Source organism: Acartia tonsa, chromosome 11 (genome assembly GCF_053477335.1).
Source record: "Acartia tonsa isolate MP-2025a chromosome 11, ASM5347733v1, whole genome shotgun sequence".
In the NCBI taxonomy this organism is placed as follows: Eukaryota; Metazoa; Arthropoda; class Copepoda; order Calanoida; family Acartiidae; genus Acartia; species Acartia tonsa.
The window spans coordinates 29091750-29113643 of NC_137270.1; the positions used below are offsets into that span (position 1 = coordinate 29091750).

The 21894-nt window shown below is 31.0% G+C and overlaps 1 protein-coding gene across 1 annotated transcript in view; it reads right to left on the reverse strand.

Annotated features, from left to right (window-relative positions):
- Positions 1-21894, reverse strand: part of LOC145332118 (uncharacterized) — a 48283-nt gene extending 26389 nt beyond the window's left edge. The window contains exons 1-13 of the mRNA XM_080177062.1: positions 21676-21894; positions 16922-17122; positions 11890-11977; positions 11160-11360; positions 10477-10519; positions 10079-10155; positions 9707-9900; positions 8070-8116; positions 7668-7879; positions 7444-7518; positions 6904-7105; positions 6099-6201; positions 5694-5797 (exon numbers count right to left, since the gene is read on the reverse strand). Coding sequence (XP_080033188.1) covers positions 5694-5797; positions 6099-6201; positions 6904-7105; positions 7444-7518; positions 7668-7879; positions 8070-8116; positions 9707-9900; positions 10079-10155; positions 10477-10519; positions 11160-11360; positions 11890-11977; positions 16922-17122; positions 21676-21721 — 1593 coding nt within the window. The 5' untranslated portion in view covers positions 21722-21894. The remainder of the gene's footprint in view (positions 1-5693; positions 5798-6098; positions 6202-6903; positions 7106-7443; positions 7519-7667; positions 7880-8069; positions 8117-9706; positions 9901-10078; positions 10156-10476; positions 10520-11159; positions 11361-11889; positions 11978-16921; positions 17123-21675) is intronic.

A 21894-nucleotide genomic window follows, 5' to 3' on the forward strand; every position in this document is an offset into this window, starting at 1 on the left:
TTTTGGGGGGGGGGGGTTGTGGTTGTCCCACCCCCCAAGAAAATAGCTTAAAACCACCACAGGACCAGTAGGTATATTCCCTGAAGAGTAGAGCCCATTCGGTTCAGCGGTTACCGAGATCTTAAGCTTCAGACGGACAGACAGACATCGTTCTACTTTGTATTATAGATAACAAGTTTCAATAGGCGATAGTGTTTTTTTTAAGAATTTACAACAATGCGATAGGAGGGTATTAACACCCATATTAAAAAGATTTAAATGGCTGTTTTCCCTCTTTCTTCTCCTAACCCCTCCCCCCCCCCCCTGGAGACTCGCTGTACACGCTACTAATCTCTATATTTTTATAATCCACCGCTTGAATAAGATTTGACACAAATTCTTTGTCACTTGTCCTATGCCTGTATCCCCAATAATACTTGTCAACCTATTGTTATTTAATTCAACCTTATATTCAAAATCATAAATAACACAACGGACTAAAACTGATCGAAATTATTAGGGGGGAAATTTAAAAATTATCTTGCTTTGAGATAAATATGCTATAAGGACAATCATGTTTATAAGAAGCGCAACAATGCTAATTAAATTAGAGAAATATAAAGAGGTAATTTTATAACATGACAAAATGTTGAAAAATTTTTAAAAAATAACATGTAAACTTTTGTGTCTTTTATGTTTTACTTTTATAATTCTTAAGATCCCTACAATTTCAAGACTTGTTTAATACTTTTGGGGAAGCTCTTCTTTGCTTCAGTTACTAAGGTGAACTCTTCTGTACAAAAAGTCACAAATTCCTGAATTAGTTTTCACATTTTTACCATTGTGACATTGTTATGAGTTTATTCATACGCGGATTTCTATTCATAAGCGGAAAACGTAATATGTATAAATAATAGGGGAAATATTTTTTATTCAAATATATTAAATGCTGATTTTTCAATATTTGCTAAAAAATGAAAATTCTACTCTAAAAACTAAAGACTGAAACATCTTTTTAAAAATTATACATTTTCTTTTATTTTATGATTGGTTTTGAAATATTGAAATAAAATTACCAAGATTGATGAAAAATAAATTTTGAAAGTTTACGAATCATTTATTCAATGAAATATTATATATAACTAATTGTTGCTGCGCTACTTATGAGCATGATTGTTCAAGTCTTAAAAAAATTCCCAGAGTCCACTTAAAAATGAAAGGAAATTTGAGATGTTTATATGTTTAAAAATATTGTTTTCTTTGTTATGTTAAGTTTTTGTTTGACATTCTAAATCAGGCCTTTTCACTGATTCAATATTCATATTCAACATAATATGTTTTTAGTAGAATAGTAGCTACCAGGAATCTTAGAATAAGACAATATACGACAAATTGATTTTAATCTCCATGGATAATGAACAAAGTATTCCTTTCTGTTTAAAAAAATTTCGAGGAGAGTTTGAACATTGCTAGTTTGAACCAACCAATAAAGATTTAAAATAATCCTCAAGGTTGTTAAGCCAACGTTTAATAATCGTTACGATAAAACTTTGGGAACTAGTGTAATAAACAACCCAATGAGATAAAATCAACCTTATTCGACATTCACTCAAAGCCCAAAAATAATGGACTTAAAAGTGTATTAAACTGTAAATAAGAAATTTGTGAATATATTGATACCATTAATTTGCCTCTTAGATAGAAAAAAGTGTGTTTTTTTAATATTTTTCTCTTGCTACAAATCAAATTTCAAATTTAGGTCATCAAAAATGCTAAACTAATTTTTGCTCTAGAAGAATCAATTTTTGGAGTTAGAAAGTGCTTAATACCTCATTTTAATCGCCTGGCATTGCTTTATAATATACAGGTAATGACTTGGTTTTTTATGGAACAGCTGACTAAAAAATCGAGGTTTTGTGATAAACCTACTTTTGTTGTTGCTCCATAAATGATATTTTTTTTCCCAATTTTTTTGGCTGTAAAGAAGCTTTATATATTCATATAACATCCACCTAAATTTGACTTTTGATATTTTATTTATAACATCACCAGAGGGAATTGAATTTTGGAAAAAAATATCAATGTATATTTTACACTGCTATGCATTGTTCTTGTTCTTGTTTCTAAAAAAAATTTATATTATAAAAAAGAGAATTATTTAACGCTTCTATAGGTATGTTTATCATTTTTCTAGGCTAAATATAACTATAATTACACCATTTTAAAGTTAGACATCTTAACATATTAACACAATTATTGAATTGGTCTGTATTATTAGGCTGGCAACCCTTAAAACAGCTGCATTTCATTATCCTATTATATATAGTAATTATTATATGTATAAACACACTTAATTTTTAAACTTTTTATTGATGGAATACATATGTTTCTCTATAAAAATAGATCATCAGTTCCAACTAAGATGTATAAAATAAGAGTTAAAAAAAAATATATATATATGTCAATACATTTTGAATCCTTTTAAAAGACTAAATAAGAAAGAAGTGTTAGAAAATTGTGCCCCCTGCGGGGTTTTTTACTGCTTATATCCTCTTAGGGTTGGGGGGAATTAGCATCTTTATATAAAAAGGGGGAGGTGTTTGAAGAGAATCTTTAAAGAGAAAAAAATAGGTCATATTTCATCATTTGCAGTTTTACAAATTAATACATATTATATAAAGCTTTTTTGTCTGTAGCTTAAGATTTCGGTAAAGTATAAGGCTATTTTACTAATTTCCTTACTCCTTTAATCACAGAGCTCCTAGATGCTTGGAGCACAGCTGCTAGTAAATAAACAAAGTAAAATGATTCCTGAATAATTGATTTACAATTTTAAAAAGCAAAACATTTTTACAATTAGGATGTGTATATCCACGCCATGGTTAGCTCTTTTTGTTAATTCAGGCGTGTTAGAATTAATCTTAAATGTTAGAAGATGATTTTTGTAGCAGTAAGGTACTTAGCAACTTTATAATCATTACTTTATGTAAAGGGATGTCCCGGTGGGGGGGGGGGGTTAGGGGGTTAAGGGTTATTAATTAATTTGGGGCGACCCCATAATTTTTAATCTTCCCCTTCCCCCCCCCCCCAAAAAAAAAAAATATAAAAAGCTTTGACGTCCTTGCCTCTATTATATGAAGATTACCCCACAAAATGAACATGGGGATGCCCAAATTTAGATATTTCAATTCCCCCCCCCCTTCCCCCCAAATCAAAAAGCTTGGACGTCCTTGATTAAGTAAGCTCATTTAAAACATACTGAAATCAATTTGTGTACAACAATTATCCTATTTAGTTTTTTAGTAGTGAAGCTACTCTATAATTCAAAATATTTGTCCGTCCATTGTCTGTCCATTCATCTGTATGTCTGTTCATTGGTATGTCTGTCTGTCTGAGACAGAAAGGGGAAAACAATATTTTCTCGGCTTCTATAAAAGATAGAAGGCTGAAATTTTCATGGATTGAATATTCTCTCTCTCTATCACTACTCCATATTTTCATCAAGTTTCATTAGGATTTGCCAAAAAACTGGGGTGGGCTATATCGATTCCTACATTTCAAGTTTTCATGATTTTCTCTACTCCTATTCAAGTTAGATGGTTGAAATTCAGGGATTGAATACTTTGATATTTTGCATAATTTTATCAAGTTTTATTGAGATTTACTTATTGGGGTTCTACCTCAAACATAGGAGTCCCAAATGTCGGAGTGGACAAATGCAGGAGTCCCAAACATCAGAGTGGACAAACGTAAGAATGGGACAAACGTCAGAGTGGACAAACATCAAGGTGGACAAACGTTGGAGAAGAAAACATTGGAGTGGACATTGCTTAAATAAAACCTAGGAGTGTCTACTATTTTAATAATATTACAATTTTGAAATTTTTTATACCCTTGTTTACAAAATAATGACTATGGCTGCAGCGCTCAGCCCCCTAGCCTATAACCTAACCTAACCTAACCTAACTAAGAAAAGTAACAGGACAAAGGTACGGGGGGCTGTGTTTGTATAAAAAAAATTCAAAATTGAAAAAAAAGTTTGGGACTCCTGTGTTTGTCCACTTCGATGTTTGTCCCAAAAATCCTGCGTTTGTCCACTCCAACGTTTGTCCCACTCCTGCGTTTGTTCCACTCTGATGTTTGGGACTCAAGCATTTGTCCCTCCAATGTTTTTCCACTCCTACATTTGGCATGGAACCGATTATTGGTTGGGGTGCTAGTTTGATTCCTAGATTTGTAAGTTTTAAGGATTTTCTTTACTCCTATTAAAAAAAATTTAAAAGGCTGGTTTTATACCCCCTATGATATATTACGGGGGGTGATTACCCCCATCCCTAAAAAAAATTACCCTTTTACAAGCACCTCCCCCTGGATACTCCTGCACTCCCCCTTGTAGTGACTAGGCCAACTTTATGGTCTCTGGTTTCAGGAAGCCCATTCAATTATGAGAAGTTCACATTATAAGAGCACTCTTATAGCATCCTCTCTATTAGCATTACATGTGTAATGCATTATAGACAGACAGATAGATATTGTGAGGGATCCTACACTTTATAACATCTTGTTTTGCATGGTAAAAATTGTTCCAATAGTTCTTGATATTGATATTTTATTTAAAAATTACAATAACTTGAATATAATGATGTATAAAAAATGCTGAAAGTATAGTTATATTTAGACTAGAAAAATGATTAACATACCTATAGAAGCATTAAATAATTCTCTTTTTAATTATAAAAATATTTTTTAGAAACAAGAACGAGAACAATGCATAGCAGTGTAAAATATAAATTGATATTTTTTTCAAAATTCCAAAACTATCCAGGGTCCTATAAGAAGCATCCATAAAACACAGAACACAATAGGTACTGTAATGGTCGAAATCTTAAGCTGAAGACAAAAAAGATTACTACTTTATATAATAGGATAATGAAATGCAGCTGTTTTAAGAGTTGCCAGCTTAATGATACAGACCGATTCAATAATTGTGTTAATATGTTATGATGTCTAACTTTAAAATGGTGTAATTATAGTTATATTTAGCCTAGAAAAATGATAAACATACCTATAGAAGCGTTAAATAATTCTCTTTTTTATAATATAAATTCTTTTTAGAAACAAGAACAAGAACAATGCATAGCAGTGTAAAATATAAATTGATATTTTTTTTCCAAAATTCAATTCCCTCTGGTGATGTTATAAATAAAATATCAAAAGTCAAATTTAGGTGGATGTTATATGAATATATAAAGCTTCTTTACAGCCAAAAAAATTGGGAAAAAAAATATCATTTATGGAGCAACAACAAAAGTGGGTTTATCACAAAACCTCGATTTTTTAGTCAGCTGTTCCATAAAAAACCAAGTCATTACCTGTATATTATAAAGCAATGCCAGGCGATTAAAATGAGGTATTAAGCACTTTCTAACTCCAAAAATTGATTCTTCTAGAGCAAAAATTAGTTTAGCATTTTTGGTGACTCAAATTTGAAATTTGATTTGTAGCAAGAGAAAAATATTAAAAAAACATACTTTTTTCTATCTAAGAGGCAAATTAATGGTATCAATATATTCGCAAATGTCTTATATACAGTTTAATACACTTTTAAGTCCATTATTTTTGGGCTTTGAGTGAACGTCGAATAAGGTTGATTTTATCTCCAATGCCCACTTCCTGCTCGTATTGGTAATAATTCCACAAGAAAGGATTCTTACCTTAGAAGTATTGACGACTCTTCTGAAGAAAGCCTTACAACTGTAACAACACATTCCTCCATAGTGGAAGTGGGCTATAGCAACATCCTTACACACAGGACAGTCTAGATACATAGATAGATAGATAGATTGATAGATGTAACAGCGCATTCCTCCATAGTGGATGTGGGCTATAGCAACATCCTTACACACAGAACAATATTGATAGATAAATAGATAGATAAGATAGATAGATAGGTAGAAAAGAAGAAACCAATTAAATTTATTCTCTTGATCACTAGCTTGCCATTAAGATTAAAGAAAAGTAGACATAGAGGGAGTTAGAACGATAGAAAATAGATCCTCATATATTGATCAACATATTAAGATATACAGAAATATAGATAGAACCCTTAAACTAGATACCTATTGTTGATGTAGATTTATTTCCTTGGTCACTGGTATTATTCTGATCATCTACATTATCTGTAAGCTCTTGTTGTTCATCCGGATCATTATCAACATTATTCTGTTCAACATAAATATCATTGTAATAATTACAAGTTTTGTGCCCTACTTGACCCTTTTCTTTTCTTATTTCTACTCCCTGCTACCTTTCTAAATATTTAACTTTCATCAAGACTCGTCTTACACAGGGAGGTAAGTGACTTTTGGCAGTTAATTACATTAGTCCCCAAACTTTAATAATAACATTTTCTTATTTGCTGGCGTAACAACTTTAGGGAGTGAAATTTGATTGGTTGATTAACAAAGTTAAAATTCCAAACATTTCTTCAACTACTTATTGTAATCTACAGAAGGGGTATTTTTTTATATGATCAACGAAGATGTGCATAAATTTTTCGGTCATTGAATTATCCCTTTATATCCCTTTACAACTTTATTAGTAATCATTTGCTGCTACTCATTTTTAGTAGACTAGTTAATTATTGCTACATATTTTTACAATATACATATTACATTGCGTTTTTTTTTTGCGTGTTTTGACAGTTTTTAGTCTTGTTTTTTTTCTGTCATTAAAAATATTAGGTATTAGATGTGAATGTGATAATATTAGAAATAAAAAAAAACACCTATAACCTAGGTGTACTGTCCAGCTGTCTATTTAAAAGGCAGAATTGCTATTATTATGTGCTTTTTAAAGAATTTTAGTATTAGTTACTAGTTTAGTATATTTTCTTTTTCTACAAATAATATTACAAAGCTTTTCCTGATGGTTATTATTTTGGCGTCCGCCAGCAGCCGCTGCCTGTTTCTGCTGTAATTGTAGCTGCTGCTGCTGAGCCTGGCGCTGGCGCCGGCCCTCGTCCAGCAGCCGAGTTCGTCGGTCCTCTTTTCTGTGAGACTTTTTGTTAATTGATTGGCCGTCTCGTGGTTTGGGAGCTGTCGTCTTGTTAGGCTTTAAAGAATTCCTAAAATAAACATTGGTTATTTCACAAATACAATAAGTTATTCAGGCAGAGATAAAGTGATAGGGTATGATGATGAAATGGTCTACCCCATCCCCCCCCCCCCTACAATAATGACAAACAAAAATAAAATTGTTGGAGGATAAGTTTGGACAATGGTACTTTGTCAGCTATTCCAATCCTGATCAAACGAATCCCTAAAAAAATTTAAAGCAACCCATGTTAGAAGAAAGGAAACAATGGGAGCCAACTGTATCCTCTTTCTATTGGAGTTGAAGTTGATGTTTGGGTAAAAAATTTATATCTTTCATAAAACTATTAAAGTATCCCAATGTTTTCACCTTTCTTTCAATGACAGGCTTTTCAACTGTTCTGAATTGGTTGCAGTTTTCTTTACATCTACTCTCACTTTTAACCTAAAATAACAATTTACAAGGTAATAAAAAGATAATCCTAGCATTCGCCTGACTACTGTCATAAATAAATAAAATTATCCATAAAAACTAAAGAATAGTAGAATTATTTTTTCTATCTTCTGTGCTTGCCTTTAAAAGAAAATGGTTACCTAGGAGAAGTGAGATTCAAAGGAGTATCTTTATCAGGTTGTTGTAGACCATCCGGTCTTCCATTTTCTGGCAACCTCTCTGGTGGGGTGTGCTGCTGGTGTTGGTTGTGGTCACGGGATGTATACGTTTGGTGGTTAGTGGTAAGAACTGTGTTACCAGAAAGACTTAGGTTTAGACGGCGTAAATTCACTGTGGGTGAGGTTACTCTTGGCTGAAAGATACATTGATGCTTGATTTTATAAAATTTGTTACAATATATAGTTAATGTTTTTTATTAATTAGAGATTTGGGAGACAACAGACTATAAAGTATTCTTTCCCTTAAACTATGTTTAAACTGTTTTTAATTTATCGTGAGAAACGATTAAAAAGAGATATTGCAAATTTACTAAATAAAATTACCGGAGTTAAAGAGGAACCAGAGATAAGATCAGCTTTTCTCTTAATACCTAAAATAAAATTGTTTTATTTTCGTTACTTTATAATAACTATTAAACAACTGACTCTTGAAATCGAGGAACGAACAATTAAGCTTTGATTTAATTCGAATTAAAACTATTCAAAGGGTTTTGTAATTTGCATAAGATAAAAGTAAGAATTTATTTCTTTATTAAGTTTCAACTTGAAAGCATTCTTATTAAAGCTTAAATGGAGACAAGAATTCTAAAAAATAAAGAAATAGTTTTATATTTTATTTAAATGTAGTACTATGAATATGGGAAATATTTTTCAGTCCGCAGTCTCGACACAGTTTTTCTCTCTATATCTCCCGCCCTCAAAATAAAAACACACACATATCGATGCAGACACGCTTGAAGTAGAGATACTCAGTTGCCAAAATATTATACGCATTTGATATTAACACCTTAAATAAATTTATTGATACCATTTTACTCATTTTTCACAAAAAAATTTTTTGAGTAATTATCTCTTTACGTACCCTACTTAAATTGTTTTGAAGATATTTGAAAGATATTTAACAAGAATGTCAAAGGATGGAGAGGGATAATTATCCTTGATAAAAAAAATGTGAAACTTGTTAGACAAAGAGTTAATTAACTTTTATAAAGATGACTTTCTAAAATTATTGCTCAGTGGTATCCTATTATACAAAGCAGTAAGCTTTTTCTGTCTGTTAAGAAGGATCTTGCTAACCCTGGATGCTTCTCATTTGCATTGTAGCATATCATAGGTCCTGGGAGGTTTGCAACTATTTTAGGGGAGGGTAATACCACCCTTCCAAGAGAAAAAACTAATAAAAAATGACCCCCCCCCCCCCCCTCCCTCTAAAAATAATTCTTTTTCTTTCTAAAACTAAACTTGAAAAAGAGAGGAGGGGGCAACTTTTGCCCTTTGTTTAAACTTAAATCTTTGAATAAATTTGTCTCTTTTTTTTCTAGGTATTTAGTTATCCTTAATCTTAAGATATTTCTAATGCTCTCTGCTTTGACAATTATTCTCTTTGTCTATAATTATTTAGCAACATAATTTGTCAACATATTTAGATGATTCCTCTGACCGCAAGTGCAGCATCCTAACTCCCACAAAATCATTTCATTTTTGTTTCATAGCCATACATCAAATTTTATGTTTTAAATAAACATAAGAACCAAAATATGTCATTAGCGTCAATTCTCATTTGATGCCATAAAATTTATATTAATAGTTTATAATAATAGCTATATATATGTTGATATAATGTCAGCTATGGGCACTTTGATTTAAGTTTATATTGTCGACCTAAATCGATGAAAATTTTCAGATAAAAGTGTGTGTAGGGAGGGGGGGGGGGAGGGGGATTAAGTTGCGGTTCTAATGATGAATTGGAGGTATTATAACAGAAATTTTGTAGGTATATTTACATTGAAAATTAAAAGAAAATATCACAAAATGAAAGCTCGTGCAAGAAATCTTTAAATGAACTCAGCTTTTGCAAAGTACTGAAAGCTGTTTTTTTGACAAAACTATTGTTAGAACTTAGAGGCACTTACTTAACTTGTATTATGTAAAGACTAAAAAGCTCTCAAACTTTGTTATACCTCTTTTCTTATCCAATATTCTATGATACTCTTCCCTCTCTCTATTGCTCATCTCTCTCTCCTTCCCCTCTTCATCGCTGCTTAGAGCTGCGCCTTGATGATTTCTGTGGTCCTCGTTGTGGTGGCTAAGATTGTTTTGATTTGGTAGGGAAGCTCCACGGTAGTTCAACTCCTCAGGACTGAATATCTTTAGCCTAGAATAAAACATATTAAAAAAATATGTCAGTATTACATTTGTATTATGATCTCTGTTTGTCTGTCTATAGCTTGTATATGTTTATATGTCTGCCCACAATGACTGTATTTCTAATTGTTCTATTTATCTTTCTATTTCTTATTAGTACATAGTATTTAACTATTCATCTATCTCACCTAGAAATATTATTGGAAGATATATGTTCACCATAATTACATCTCCTATCTAGATTATCACTTGTCAGTAAATTTGGTCCTGCTAAGTAATTTTATATTGATATCAACATTTTAATCAAAATACATTTATCAATAACACAACCATAAAAATTTAGACCATATCAGAACACTATTTTAATGGATATATGATTACTTGCACCAGCTTTTCATGTTTCATGTAAGCTAAATTGACGACGATTTTCCCCTGTCATAATAACCATTCTAAATCAATTACTATTTTAGATAAACTGGAAAAAAAACATCTAAAAGTAAATGTCTTGATATTAAATTATATAGAGATTTATAAAAATCTAAGCAAGACATGAATTTTCATTATGGTTTTGTTGATAACAACAATTTCCTTGTTTGATTCTAACTTCAGATTCTAATTGTCTCGAAATTCTAACAAGTACAAATCATTTTATATTTACTCATTTACAGATAATAGTTATTTACCGCCTTATAAAACAGCTTTCCGCGGATATAATAATGTACAAAACTGGTTTTAATTTTATGATTGTACATTTTTATATTCTGGAAAACTGGATGTGGATATAATATGATACGATACATGATTTTTCAGTAAGTCTTAGAACCGGTTCTAATCCAGTGAATATTAATCGATTTCGAAACCATAATGGAAAATATTTTCCACCAACTTCCGCAGCAACTTGTATATCAAAATAATTAATATCCGTCAATAATGAAAGCAATAAATGATTTAGTGGAGTTCACAAGAAAATGTAGCTGCATTCGAACATTACAATAACCTAACAACTTTATAGGCTGTTTTCTGTCAAACGGATGAAAGTGCATGTTATGTTAACAGGCGTTTCTTTTTGCATTATATTAGATTTAAACTATAATTTGAGTTTGCAATAGTTTTTTTTAGTCTGTTACAGGGATATTCGCCAGCAGCCTTATAAGTTAAATTTTATTATGTACTGTTCATTTCCAGCACTATTTTTCTGTACTAGTTAGCTACATTTGAAACCTAAATCTACCACGCACCACTATAAAAATAACATTATGATTTGTATTCCTTTGCTGGCCATCTAGCTGTCCTCCAAGGTTAGAAGGAAGATGGGATGTGTAACCGCTAGCGGTCAAGCGGTCATTTGGAGGCGTATACCCGCTAACACTGGTCAAACGATCATTTGGAGTCGTGTACCCGCTACTGCTGGTCAAGCGGTCAACATGAGGTAGATGGAAGGCAGGGTGAGATGGAAGCGGATTGGATGAACTAAATGGATGGTTAGATAGATTATTGGATAACAATCCGTCTATAAATGTAGAAGGATGTTTAGGTGTATGAGTCTGTCTGTATGTACTGAAGAATATCGCTAACCGCTGAACTGATATAGTTCTCCTTTACAATGGAGATTATTATTAGGTCCTGGGAAGGTTTTTGGATATTTTGTTGTAAGGGGCCACCACTCTTCCAAGAGAAAGCGCTCCTAGAAAAATTACCCTCTTCCCCCCCCCCCCAAAAAAAAAAGAAGTGGCATAGCCGCAAGAATAAATTAGCCTTAGAATTGATTAGTTTACACTGGGCATGAAACGCCAAAAATTAACTGTTACGAGCAAAATAATAAGATAAAATAAATTTCTTTTTAATCAATCAATTGATATGGCCTAAGTAAGTCAGAAATAAATCAGACAAATGATAGAAAAACTAGTTTTTTTGTAGTTTTTGTTTGTCTAATTCATAAAGCACATTGAATGCTGCGACTAATCATATATACTAACCAATCAATAATTCGCATATTTACCTGGTCATGGCAACTTGATGAGGTAGATGTAGGGGAGCCCTCTCAACTCCATTTAGGGGTATCAATGGAGGTAACAGACCCAATAAACCTAAAATGATATTTTCAAACAAAATCCGCAAGAAAAAATAAGAGATCTTTGTAATTTTATGCTTTTTAGTTTGGTTTAGGTTAGATTAAGTGTGTGTACCTAAAGACAATAATTGATGAAATTAACTCTACAAGTGTTAATGTTTGTTTGTCCCTTTTATGAATGTTGTCATCCTTGTTATTTTACAAATCGTGTACCAGTAATTACTAAATTTATTTTGATCAATCAACAGGGGGAAAAGAAATGAAAATTATCTGTCACTTTGAATCAGCTTTCCAAATATTACACGAGCATTCATGCGCAAATTTAAACATTTCCCAAAAAGTTTTAATGTAACTTTTGAAAATTACCACTTAAGATGGTAAAGCATGCGACGTACAGTTGCGTAAAACGTAGTTCATACTTTTTTTGCCGGGCCTAAATTGAATCATAACTCAAAACTTTTATATACTGTTTTCAGATGTGTGAAACAATAAGAGTAGAATTTAGAAATATGCTTTGTTCCATAATCAGAAGCAACTCAGGATGCTGTGAGTATTGGTTTAAAAAATATGACGTAACAAAAAAAATTAGCCAATGAGAGGCCGTTATTGACCAATGGCGGCATGCGTAGTGGACTCTCATTGGCTAATTTTTTTTGTTACGTCATATTTTTTAAACCAATACTCACAGCATCGCAACTCAGTATCATTCGCTAATTGTAATCTACAGAAGGGGTAATTATGTGTATCAGCATTTGGTATGTACATCAATTTATCGATCATTGTCTTATCCCTTTAGATCCCTGTATTATAACTATTTAAGTTTAGAAAGGTATACATTTAATATGGTCAAAATCAAATAACTGAGAAATTACAAATCTATATACACATTTCATATCACGTAACGTTGTCCCGGAAAAGTAGGAAAAACGTGCATTTATTTCATCAAAACTGTACTGTGTGATAATTTGCATCTTTAATTTGATGTTCCTATAAATTTGCTTTTACACAATATTACAATAATAATTTCTGAAATATGTTATAAGATACATTATGGAAGCAAAGAAGTTACCTAAATTTTAAACAGAAATAAACATTTTCCAAGAAGGGTCAGAAAGATTCTTCCTAAGACAAATTTTAAGAACGGGCGTTTAAAGATGTGTTTAGAAACCAATTCCTTAAAAGGTTTCTTTCTTTAAGAATTTAAATTAAAATGAAAATTAATATTTTCCAAAAAGGAGCAGATAAGATTTACCCTAAGACAAACTTTAAGAACATGCTTTTGAAGATGTGTGGTTAAACACAGGGAGGGAGGGGGGGGGGGGGATTTGGCTGTTTATTACACTATTCTCCGAAGTTTATCATAATGTTTTCTTGCTCATTGGGGACATTTATTGAATTTTGTTTGGTTGGTTCATTAATTTGAACATCCAAATGTTTCAACTACTAATTGTGATGCATAGAATTGGTAATTTGTGTATCCTTATTGGGGATGTACATTGTACATCAATTTATTGACCATTGTCTTATCCCTTTAAATCCCACGGTCAAACACCAATTTTTTGAAAGGTTTGTTTCTGATTGTAGGATCATTTTTAGTTTTATATCCTTTACTTTATTGTATTTCATTGCACTAATATACTGTAAATAATTCTTTGGAAAACAAAAACTTTTAAGAGCATAAATACCTAAGAGAACAATTATTATGATAAATTAAACATATGAATATGAAAGTTTTGTATAAATGAACATTTAAGCTTATCATTTACTATATCAATCAAAAACTTTGTATAGATACAAAACAAATCAGAGGATTGTATCGTTGAATATAAATCATAATATACCATATTACTTAATTGATTACTGTAAGACAGAATTTGGATCCATATAGGGTTATTATAGTTAGATACAGAAGTAGACTTCTATGTATTGGAAGGCTTATGTATGCTTTATAAAATTAAAGTAACATCAATGAATTTTTAACAGAAAGCACTTAAATTGATTATAAAAGATTTTAAGATTAAAAACTATAAATTTATAAATCATTGTATTATGTATTGAATGCAAAGGGTATTATTTAATTCACAGGAAGAAGAGACAATGGGCTGTTTATTACACTAGTCTCCAAAGTTTTATAATAACGTCCTCTTATTCGTTTGCTTTAAAGACATCAAACTAATAGCGTGTTTATAAAAGTAGGGTCTATAAAAAAATAATTGTTTATTAATAGTAAACTCTAACTCGTTTGTGGACATAACTGTTATATAGAAACATGAAAACATAAAAGATATAGAAAAATGCATCAGGGAAAGATTATTATAAACAAACTTTTATCATTTTATGTAATAATATAAAATAATTAGATATTACAGGAATTATCATAAAGTTTAGTAATCTGTATTTAGATTAGTATTCATATACAGGGAATTAACAGAGATTTTCTACAAGTAAGGCCAGAGAGTTTTTACTTATTCCCTGTCAAAACTATTGGCATTCTGTGGATTTGCGATTTTGATGGCATTATGCCATAATATGTTGATTTTTAACGTTTTATATATATTTTATACTTTTTTGTAATCCATATTCGTAGCGAAACAGTCCTACACCTTTGTATAAGTTGTAATATGTCTTTCCGTTGTCATCATAGTTAATCATAGAGTTGTTTCCGTTTGCATTAGCTTCGCTTCTATGGATATTGACATCCTTGTTATCGTTAAATTTACGGAGAATGTATTGTTATTATTGAAATATTAATCAATTAATGAATATTAATATGTATAAGCTTCCAAAAGACAAACAGAGAAAGGAAAAGGGAAAATAAACAGAACATTTATTAAGGATTATTAAGGGATAAGAAAATGTAAATTATAATTATTGGTTGGATAGTTTAAACACTGCTAGTCTGGAACCAACCAATCAAAATTTAATGAAAGTACCCGAAGTTTTTGAGCCACAAAAAAGATAATATATCTAAAACTTACCTAGTGTACCTATGAAATTTACAGTCTAATGTTCCCTCCCTCCCTGACTCCCTGATATTTATCAAAGACAAAAGAATATGTAGATGGTCAGAAAAAAATATGTTTAAAATGATCCCAATTAAAAATCGTTAGATTTATTTTTTTACTCCCAAAATAAAAAAAATGCTATTAAAAGATAATAGGCAACACACAAAAAAGAAGTCATCACATTTTTCATTATTTCACCATATATCATCAAATGATAGCAACAACTGTATATGATTTTTTCTAATATTTTTTTTATAGTTATTTAAATATCAATTTATCAATTATTTGAATATAGCTTTTATTGATTTTTTAATCTTGTCCATTTAACTGCTCTCTGTATGAAATACAAATAAATACACAAGGATGAAATTATTCATTGGTTTCAAAATAACTTTTGTGTTTTGCTGGGATCTAGAGGGATGAATTGTTGTACATCCCCAATGATGACACAAAAAAAATTAAAAATTAACCAACCAATCAAAATTCACTAAAGTCCCTAAAGTTGTTGAGCTAAAGAATAAGAAAACGTTAATATAAAACTTTGGGGACTAGTGTAATAAACAGCCCATTGTCCCCTCTCTGGAGTTTTGTATATTAACAGTTGCTAGGTTATGTTTGTATTAAAATGGAAATAATAAAGGAACCATGCTTTACAATTAAATAGTTATTATTTTTGCTTGTTGGAAACATATTAGAATATGTTGGTGTTCCTTCCTCCTCTAGGAGATAATATAGAATTCAAAATAAAAAGAAATATTATATGTTTATACTATTATATAAAGTAGAAAGGTTTATTGATGTTTTAAGCTTTAGATCTCGGTAACTACTGAAATGATTCCCTTATTAGAGAAACTTCACATATGTCCCAGGGTGGTTTTAGCAGAGAGGAAGAGGACATTGGTTTGTTTATTACTCTAATCCTAAAAATTTTTAAATAAAGTTTTCTTATTACTTGGCTTAATATTTTTGAATTTTGATTGGTTGGTTCATCAGGTTGAGTGTCCAAACGTTTCAACTACTAATTGTAATCTAAAGCAGGAAACATTTTGTGTATCTTCATTGGAGATGTACATCAATTTTGTCTTAACCCCTTAGATCCCTGGGTTTTGTGCTATTTTCCGCCCCTTGTATACCCCTTTGAATAAAGATTATTAAGATGCTAGGTTGTAAGACGCTAGTATTTATACAAAGTAGTTATCCGTCAAATATATAAAGCCAAACTCTAGTTTTAGAAATACTTGCTTTAAATATAAATCATGAAACATTACAATTAACCAGGGAGAGAGGGGCAATGAGAGGCAATAAATCACCTTATTTTCCCCCAATCTCTTAAAGCTAGAATTTTACTAAAATATTTTATGATTGAAATCAATTACTCGTCATTGTCCTATCCCTGCATTTCTGCAATTAACAATAAATATTAAATAAGGAAAAGGTACGATTTACATACTTGAGCCTATTTTTATTAAAGGGTAAAACAATTATTTATCAATATATAATTAGAGGTTTCTTTTAATGTAAAATTTAATTTTTTCTTTTTTAATATTTCTTAACAAAATAAAACTGTGACCATAAATAGCGAAACAAGAACAAATTTATAGACAAGCTAGCGGCAACACGTAAAAATTGTGTTTATTAATATGATAAAGCAAGGATTTTAGGAGGTAAGACAATGACCGATAAATTGATGTACTGTACATCCCCAATGATAATACAAAAAAAAACACCACCTCTACTGTAGATTAAAATTAGTGAATGAAACATTTGGATATTAAACTTAATGAATCAACCAATAAACATTCAACAAAAGTCCCCGAAGTTGTTAAGCTAACAAATAAGAAAACGTCATCATACGACTTTAGGGACTTATATGTACTATGATAAAAATCATAAGATTACAAGAATAAACAAAAAAATAAAAACTGACAATTCTATATTTTCTTTAATTTTCTTACCTAAGGATTTGTGGGCGTGTTGCAGTTGAAGGGCGGAGATTGGCGGGTGTAAAGGTCCGCCGGTGGCAGCAAGCATTGGCGGCCGCAGGTCAGGTACGCGTGTCCGCCCATTGTCCCGCGGCGGATATCCGGCAGCTGGATGCCGTAAAGGCAGCGGAAATGGACGTAGGAACTCGGGCGGAATGGAAGTTTCGTTGAAGCCTGAAAAAAAGTAGTGCCATTAAAAAAAATTATGTAAATATAATAAAATATATTTTTTTATTATTTTACAAAAATACGTATCAATTTATACTAAAAGTAGTTAGGTATCTGAAACCTAAAAAATTGTTTTTGACACCCAATTATTTTTTTAAATTTCAATTTTCCTTTTTGGAAAATATTCCATAATTGATTGACAAAGGGAAAATTATTTTGTAAACAAGGACGATTATGTACAATATCTCAATATTTGCGAATCCTATTATACTAAAATATAAATTATAAAAACATTACAGATAGAGAAAAATAAATTTCAATTCTATGGAAAGACTTAGAAAGGGAATTAAATGTCACCCGAATATTTTTTTGTATAAGTAACAAAAAGGTTTGGGGAAAAATTGTCATTATATTTACTGCAAAAGCATACTGTAACTACCTAATATAGATAGAGGAAAAAGCACAATCCTTTAAAAATAATTTGGTCAATAAGAATATCTTTTTCCAAATGTTTTCTCCTGGATCCCTCAATTTGTTAAACATTTGAGAATAATAGAAATATTATTTTGTCACTTAAGAATTTTTCCTATCACACAACAAACGCTGCCACAAAACTGTAAAATATTTAACTTAGAGAAGTAGCAAAAAAACACTGTTACATCAAAAACAGTAGGAAGATAAGTTTAAGTAATTGATAAATTCAATTTTTTAAGAGATATTGTCGTTCGTACTTATAGAAATCTTATTAACAATATCAGAGTAATTCATTAAAATTAAAAATGTACTAGTTGCAACGATCCTAGCCTCTAGGTGAGTGCGAAGAAAATAGCCTAAAACCATCCAAAGAAAGGGAAAAAAATTGTCGGGGGAAACGGTTTCATAAAAGTAATTGTAAATTCTATACAAGGTAAGAAAGACAATAATAAACAAAATACCAAAATATTTTCTTTTGTTTTTGTGAAACACTTTCTTGAAAGAAATCTACAAATGAATTTGTCCTTTTATAAATTTGAACGCAGGATATTTGTTAAGATATTGTGCCCAGGGATAAAAAGGAAAAGGCATATTTTCCAGAGAGAGAGAGGGGACAATGTGCTGTTTATTACACTGGTCCCCAAAGTTTTATAATAACGTTTTCTTATTCCTTGGCTTAACAATTTTTGAAACTTTAAATGGATTTAGATTGGTTGAATTATTAAAATGCATTTTAACCACTAATTGTATTCTACAGAATGGGCAATTTTGTGTATCAACATTAGGGATGTAGATCAATTTATCACCCAGTGTCTTATCCCTTTAGATCCCTGCATACCTTCTGTATAGGTTTTCCATAGAAATAAATATTTTAAATAAACAAAAATGTTATTGGGGTTTTTTGGCTGATAACTTGATATATCTGCAAAATAGCCCAAAACCTGTCAAACGCTAATATGAAACGTTCTAAAATGTAAACTTTTAGAAGAAAAAAATAAAAGTAATATAAAAAGGTGTAGACCAATTTTGTTCCCTGTAATCCTGACTTTGGTATTTTGACGCTATGTTGACGGTTCAAGTATGTCAACAAAACAATGCTTGACAGTCAATGCTTTTAATATTATTTACTTGCGGTTTCGCCTCTAGCATTTAGAAGGGAAGGTAAGAATAATAGCCTAAAACTAATTCAAGACTTAAATCTGAAATGCAAATTAGCCTGAAACCATCCAAAGACCTATGTGAAGCTTCCCTAAAATGGTAAACCCAATCATTTGGTCATAGAAATGTTATGCTACACAAAAAAAACCTTACTACTTCATATTATAGTATGTACAGATATGCCATTACAGGCCTATTTTCTGCTATTAGTTACTATGCTATATTTAAAATGCCAAAACTTTTTTTTGCGTTAAAATTTGCCACGGTGAAAAATAATTTTCAGGGATTATACAATATACATTACTAGCTTACAGCTCACGTTGTTCGCTGGTCTGTAATGCTCTTGAGAATATTAAATATCCGTAATGGAAAGGTAGAAGGCTAATGCAATTGTTAAGGTATAAAATCCGATCAGTTAAGATTTGTAGAGGGCCCGATCTTTCAGGGTTAAGACAGAAGAATTATTTTATGTTTGCTGACCAATGCACGTCTACTTTAAGAATAATATTGTCTGTCGGTCTATCGGTAATGCTCTTAAATAATTTTCCCAGCTTTTATCGAAGATATTTTTTGTGTAAAGATTCACTATGCATCATTACTTTATATGTCTGTCTGTTGTGCACCCTTTTAGCTTTTATTTGCTTTGCCTTTTATTTTTTTTAAATTCAAGAGCTTCTATAGTTATGGATGTTGTCATCCTTATCTACCTGTTAAATGTTAGTAGCAAAGTCAATTAATTTAAATATAAAAAGTTTTATTCCTCACTTAGTCCGTTATTCTGTCTATAGTGCTCTGAAAAATAAAATTACTGTAGGGGAAATGTTTATTATTCTTTCTGCTATTTAGTACAGAAGATTTATTTTTTTTAGACCAATGCACTTTTGTCTGCCTTTCCGTTGATCAATCAGTACTGCACATAAACACAATTTTTTTTCTGGTATCAAAGAGTACTAATATTTTGTGTGACCACTGCACTGATCATCGTTCGTCTGTCTGTCGGTTATGCCGCATTTTCTTCTTTTTGCTTTAGTGTGTTTACTTTTACTATTAGGATTTTTGCTACTTATGGATATTATCATCCTTGTTGATAATTTTTAAACTCAGGGATCTTAGGAAATAATGTTTTTTATTTTACATCCCCCATGATGATAAACAAAGGTAAGCCTTCTGTTGATTTAAGAGTTTGAACACTATTTTAGTCAAAGTGGTTACTAAACTTTGGTTAACAGTGTAATTTACAGTCATATGTTACCTCCTTCCCTGAGCAAAAGAAATTTTGTAATTTAAATTATCCTTCTTACTCTATACTTCACTCTAAAATATTTGTTTTCTCAAAATTAGATGGCTTAAATTTCTAATCAAGGTTATAATAGACATTTGTTACTATAATTGCTTATTTATAATTCAAAATGTCCGTCCGTTCGTCTGTTGGCTAGGATTAGAGGAAAAAGTAATTTTCTCATTTGCTATTCAATGCAATGGCTGAAAATTGTGTTAATATTCCCTACATAGCTTGCCAGTATGGACCTCATTTATTGGTCAGTTTGAAAAGGGATTGTATAATGTTAATGATCTATTTCTTGTTAAAAGCAAAACTTTTCTACAGTGGTGGTTGGTCTGTCCATCCGAATATCCCTAACAGATAGTTTTGATTGTTAATTTAGGCATATTAGAATTGTCCTTTTGAATTCAAACTCGACAATAAAATTTTTGAAACTGTTATGTCCTTCAATGAAGTCAAAGTCAAAATCTTTATTTTTTTCCATTGCTTTACATAGCTGCTCTATCACGTTAGTATGTCCAAATAAAATATCTTGTATTATATATTATTTATATTTATTTTATACAAAAATTCAATATGTACTTTCCCCTCTCTCTCTATCCCCCCGTTCTCTCTCTCTCTCTCTCTCTCTCTCTCTCTCTCTCTCTCCCTCTCTCCCTCTCTCTCTCTCTCTCTCTCTCTCTCTATCTCTCTCTCTCTATCCCCCTGTTCTCTCTCTATATATACCCCCCCATTCTCTCTCTCTCCTTTTTCTCTATCCCCTCGTTCTCTCTCTTTCTTTTAAAAATATTAAGTTGCACATAAAGATTAAGACATTAACGTCTTATTTTATAATATCTGTTTAACTGATTTACTCAGTAATTTTTTGTTTTATCTATATTTAATGTAACAATACACGATATAACGTTTTGCTTCATTTTTTTTTACATTTTTTAAAGAATATACACCTAATATTTTTCATTTTTCAAATTTTGTCCTGAAAGGGTTAAAATGTTTAGTTTAATATCAGGCCACATTACAGGAGTGTCGCACGAATCAATTTATATTAAAACTAAGTTTTCTTAGATTTACTATATTATAAATTTAAATTTTCTGTGTTATGAATAGAAATCAAATACTTCAATGTTATTCAAATAGCAACATGAATTAAAAAAACTGAATTAATGATGCTAAAAGTAGAAAAATGGGTCTTATCGTTCTGGTCAATGAGAATTTAATAGGGATTATTGGAGCACTATGAGTTTTTAACATTCTTTACTCGGAGAATTCGAGCTCGATTATAGACGTTTATTTCCTATATAGATCTGTCATGGATCTTGATGCAATACAGCAGGCCATTTTGTACATGTTAAAAATTAGAAGATTTCATTAAATAAAAGTAATCGCAAATATACTTAGTAAATGATTTATATAACGGTTCTCCCCCCCCCCCCCCTCCCCTTCTGCCCCCCCCCTCCCATTCTTATCTTTAAATAAATTGAAACTAAGAAAAATAACCCCCCGGCCCCCGCTCCATTGTTTTCAAATTTTTTTAAAGGAAGGGGTTGGGGGAGATCGTTTTTTTACCCGCTACAGTAAGATCCAAGTAATAATAAATTCATTTTTATCTACAGCTTAATATCACATGACTAAAACAACATCTTACCTACAGACGGCTTCATAGAAAATATATCTCTTCCTCTATCTGACATTTTTTTACTTTATATCATTTCACAGTGGTTTATGTTTCCATTAATGTGGACATTTTTAAATTGTGCTTTGGTGGACAAAAGCACTTGTATGTTAAGAGTGCCATAAAGCGGAGCACTTTTCAATTTTTCCATTTGTTACATTATTCCATTTTTTCTAAAAAAAACATACAGAT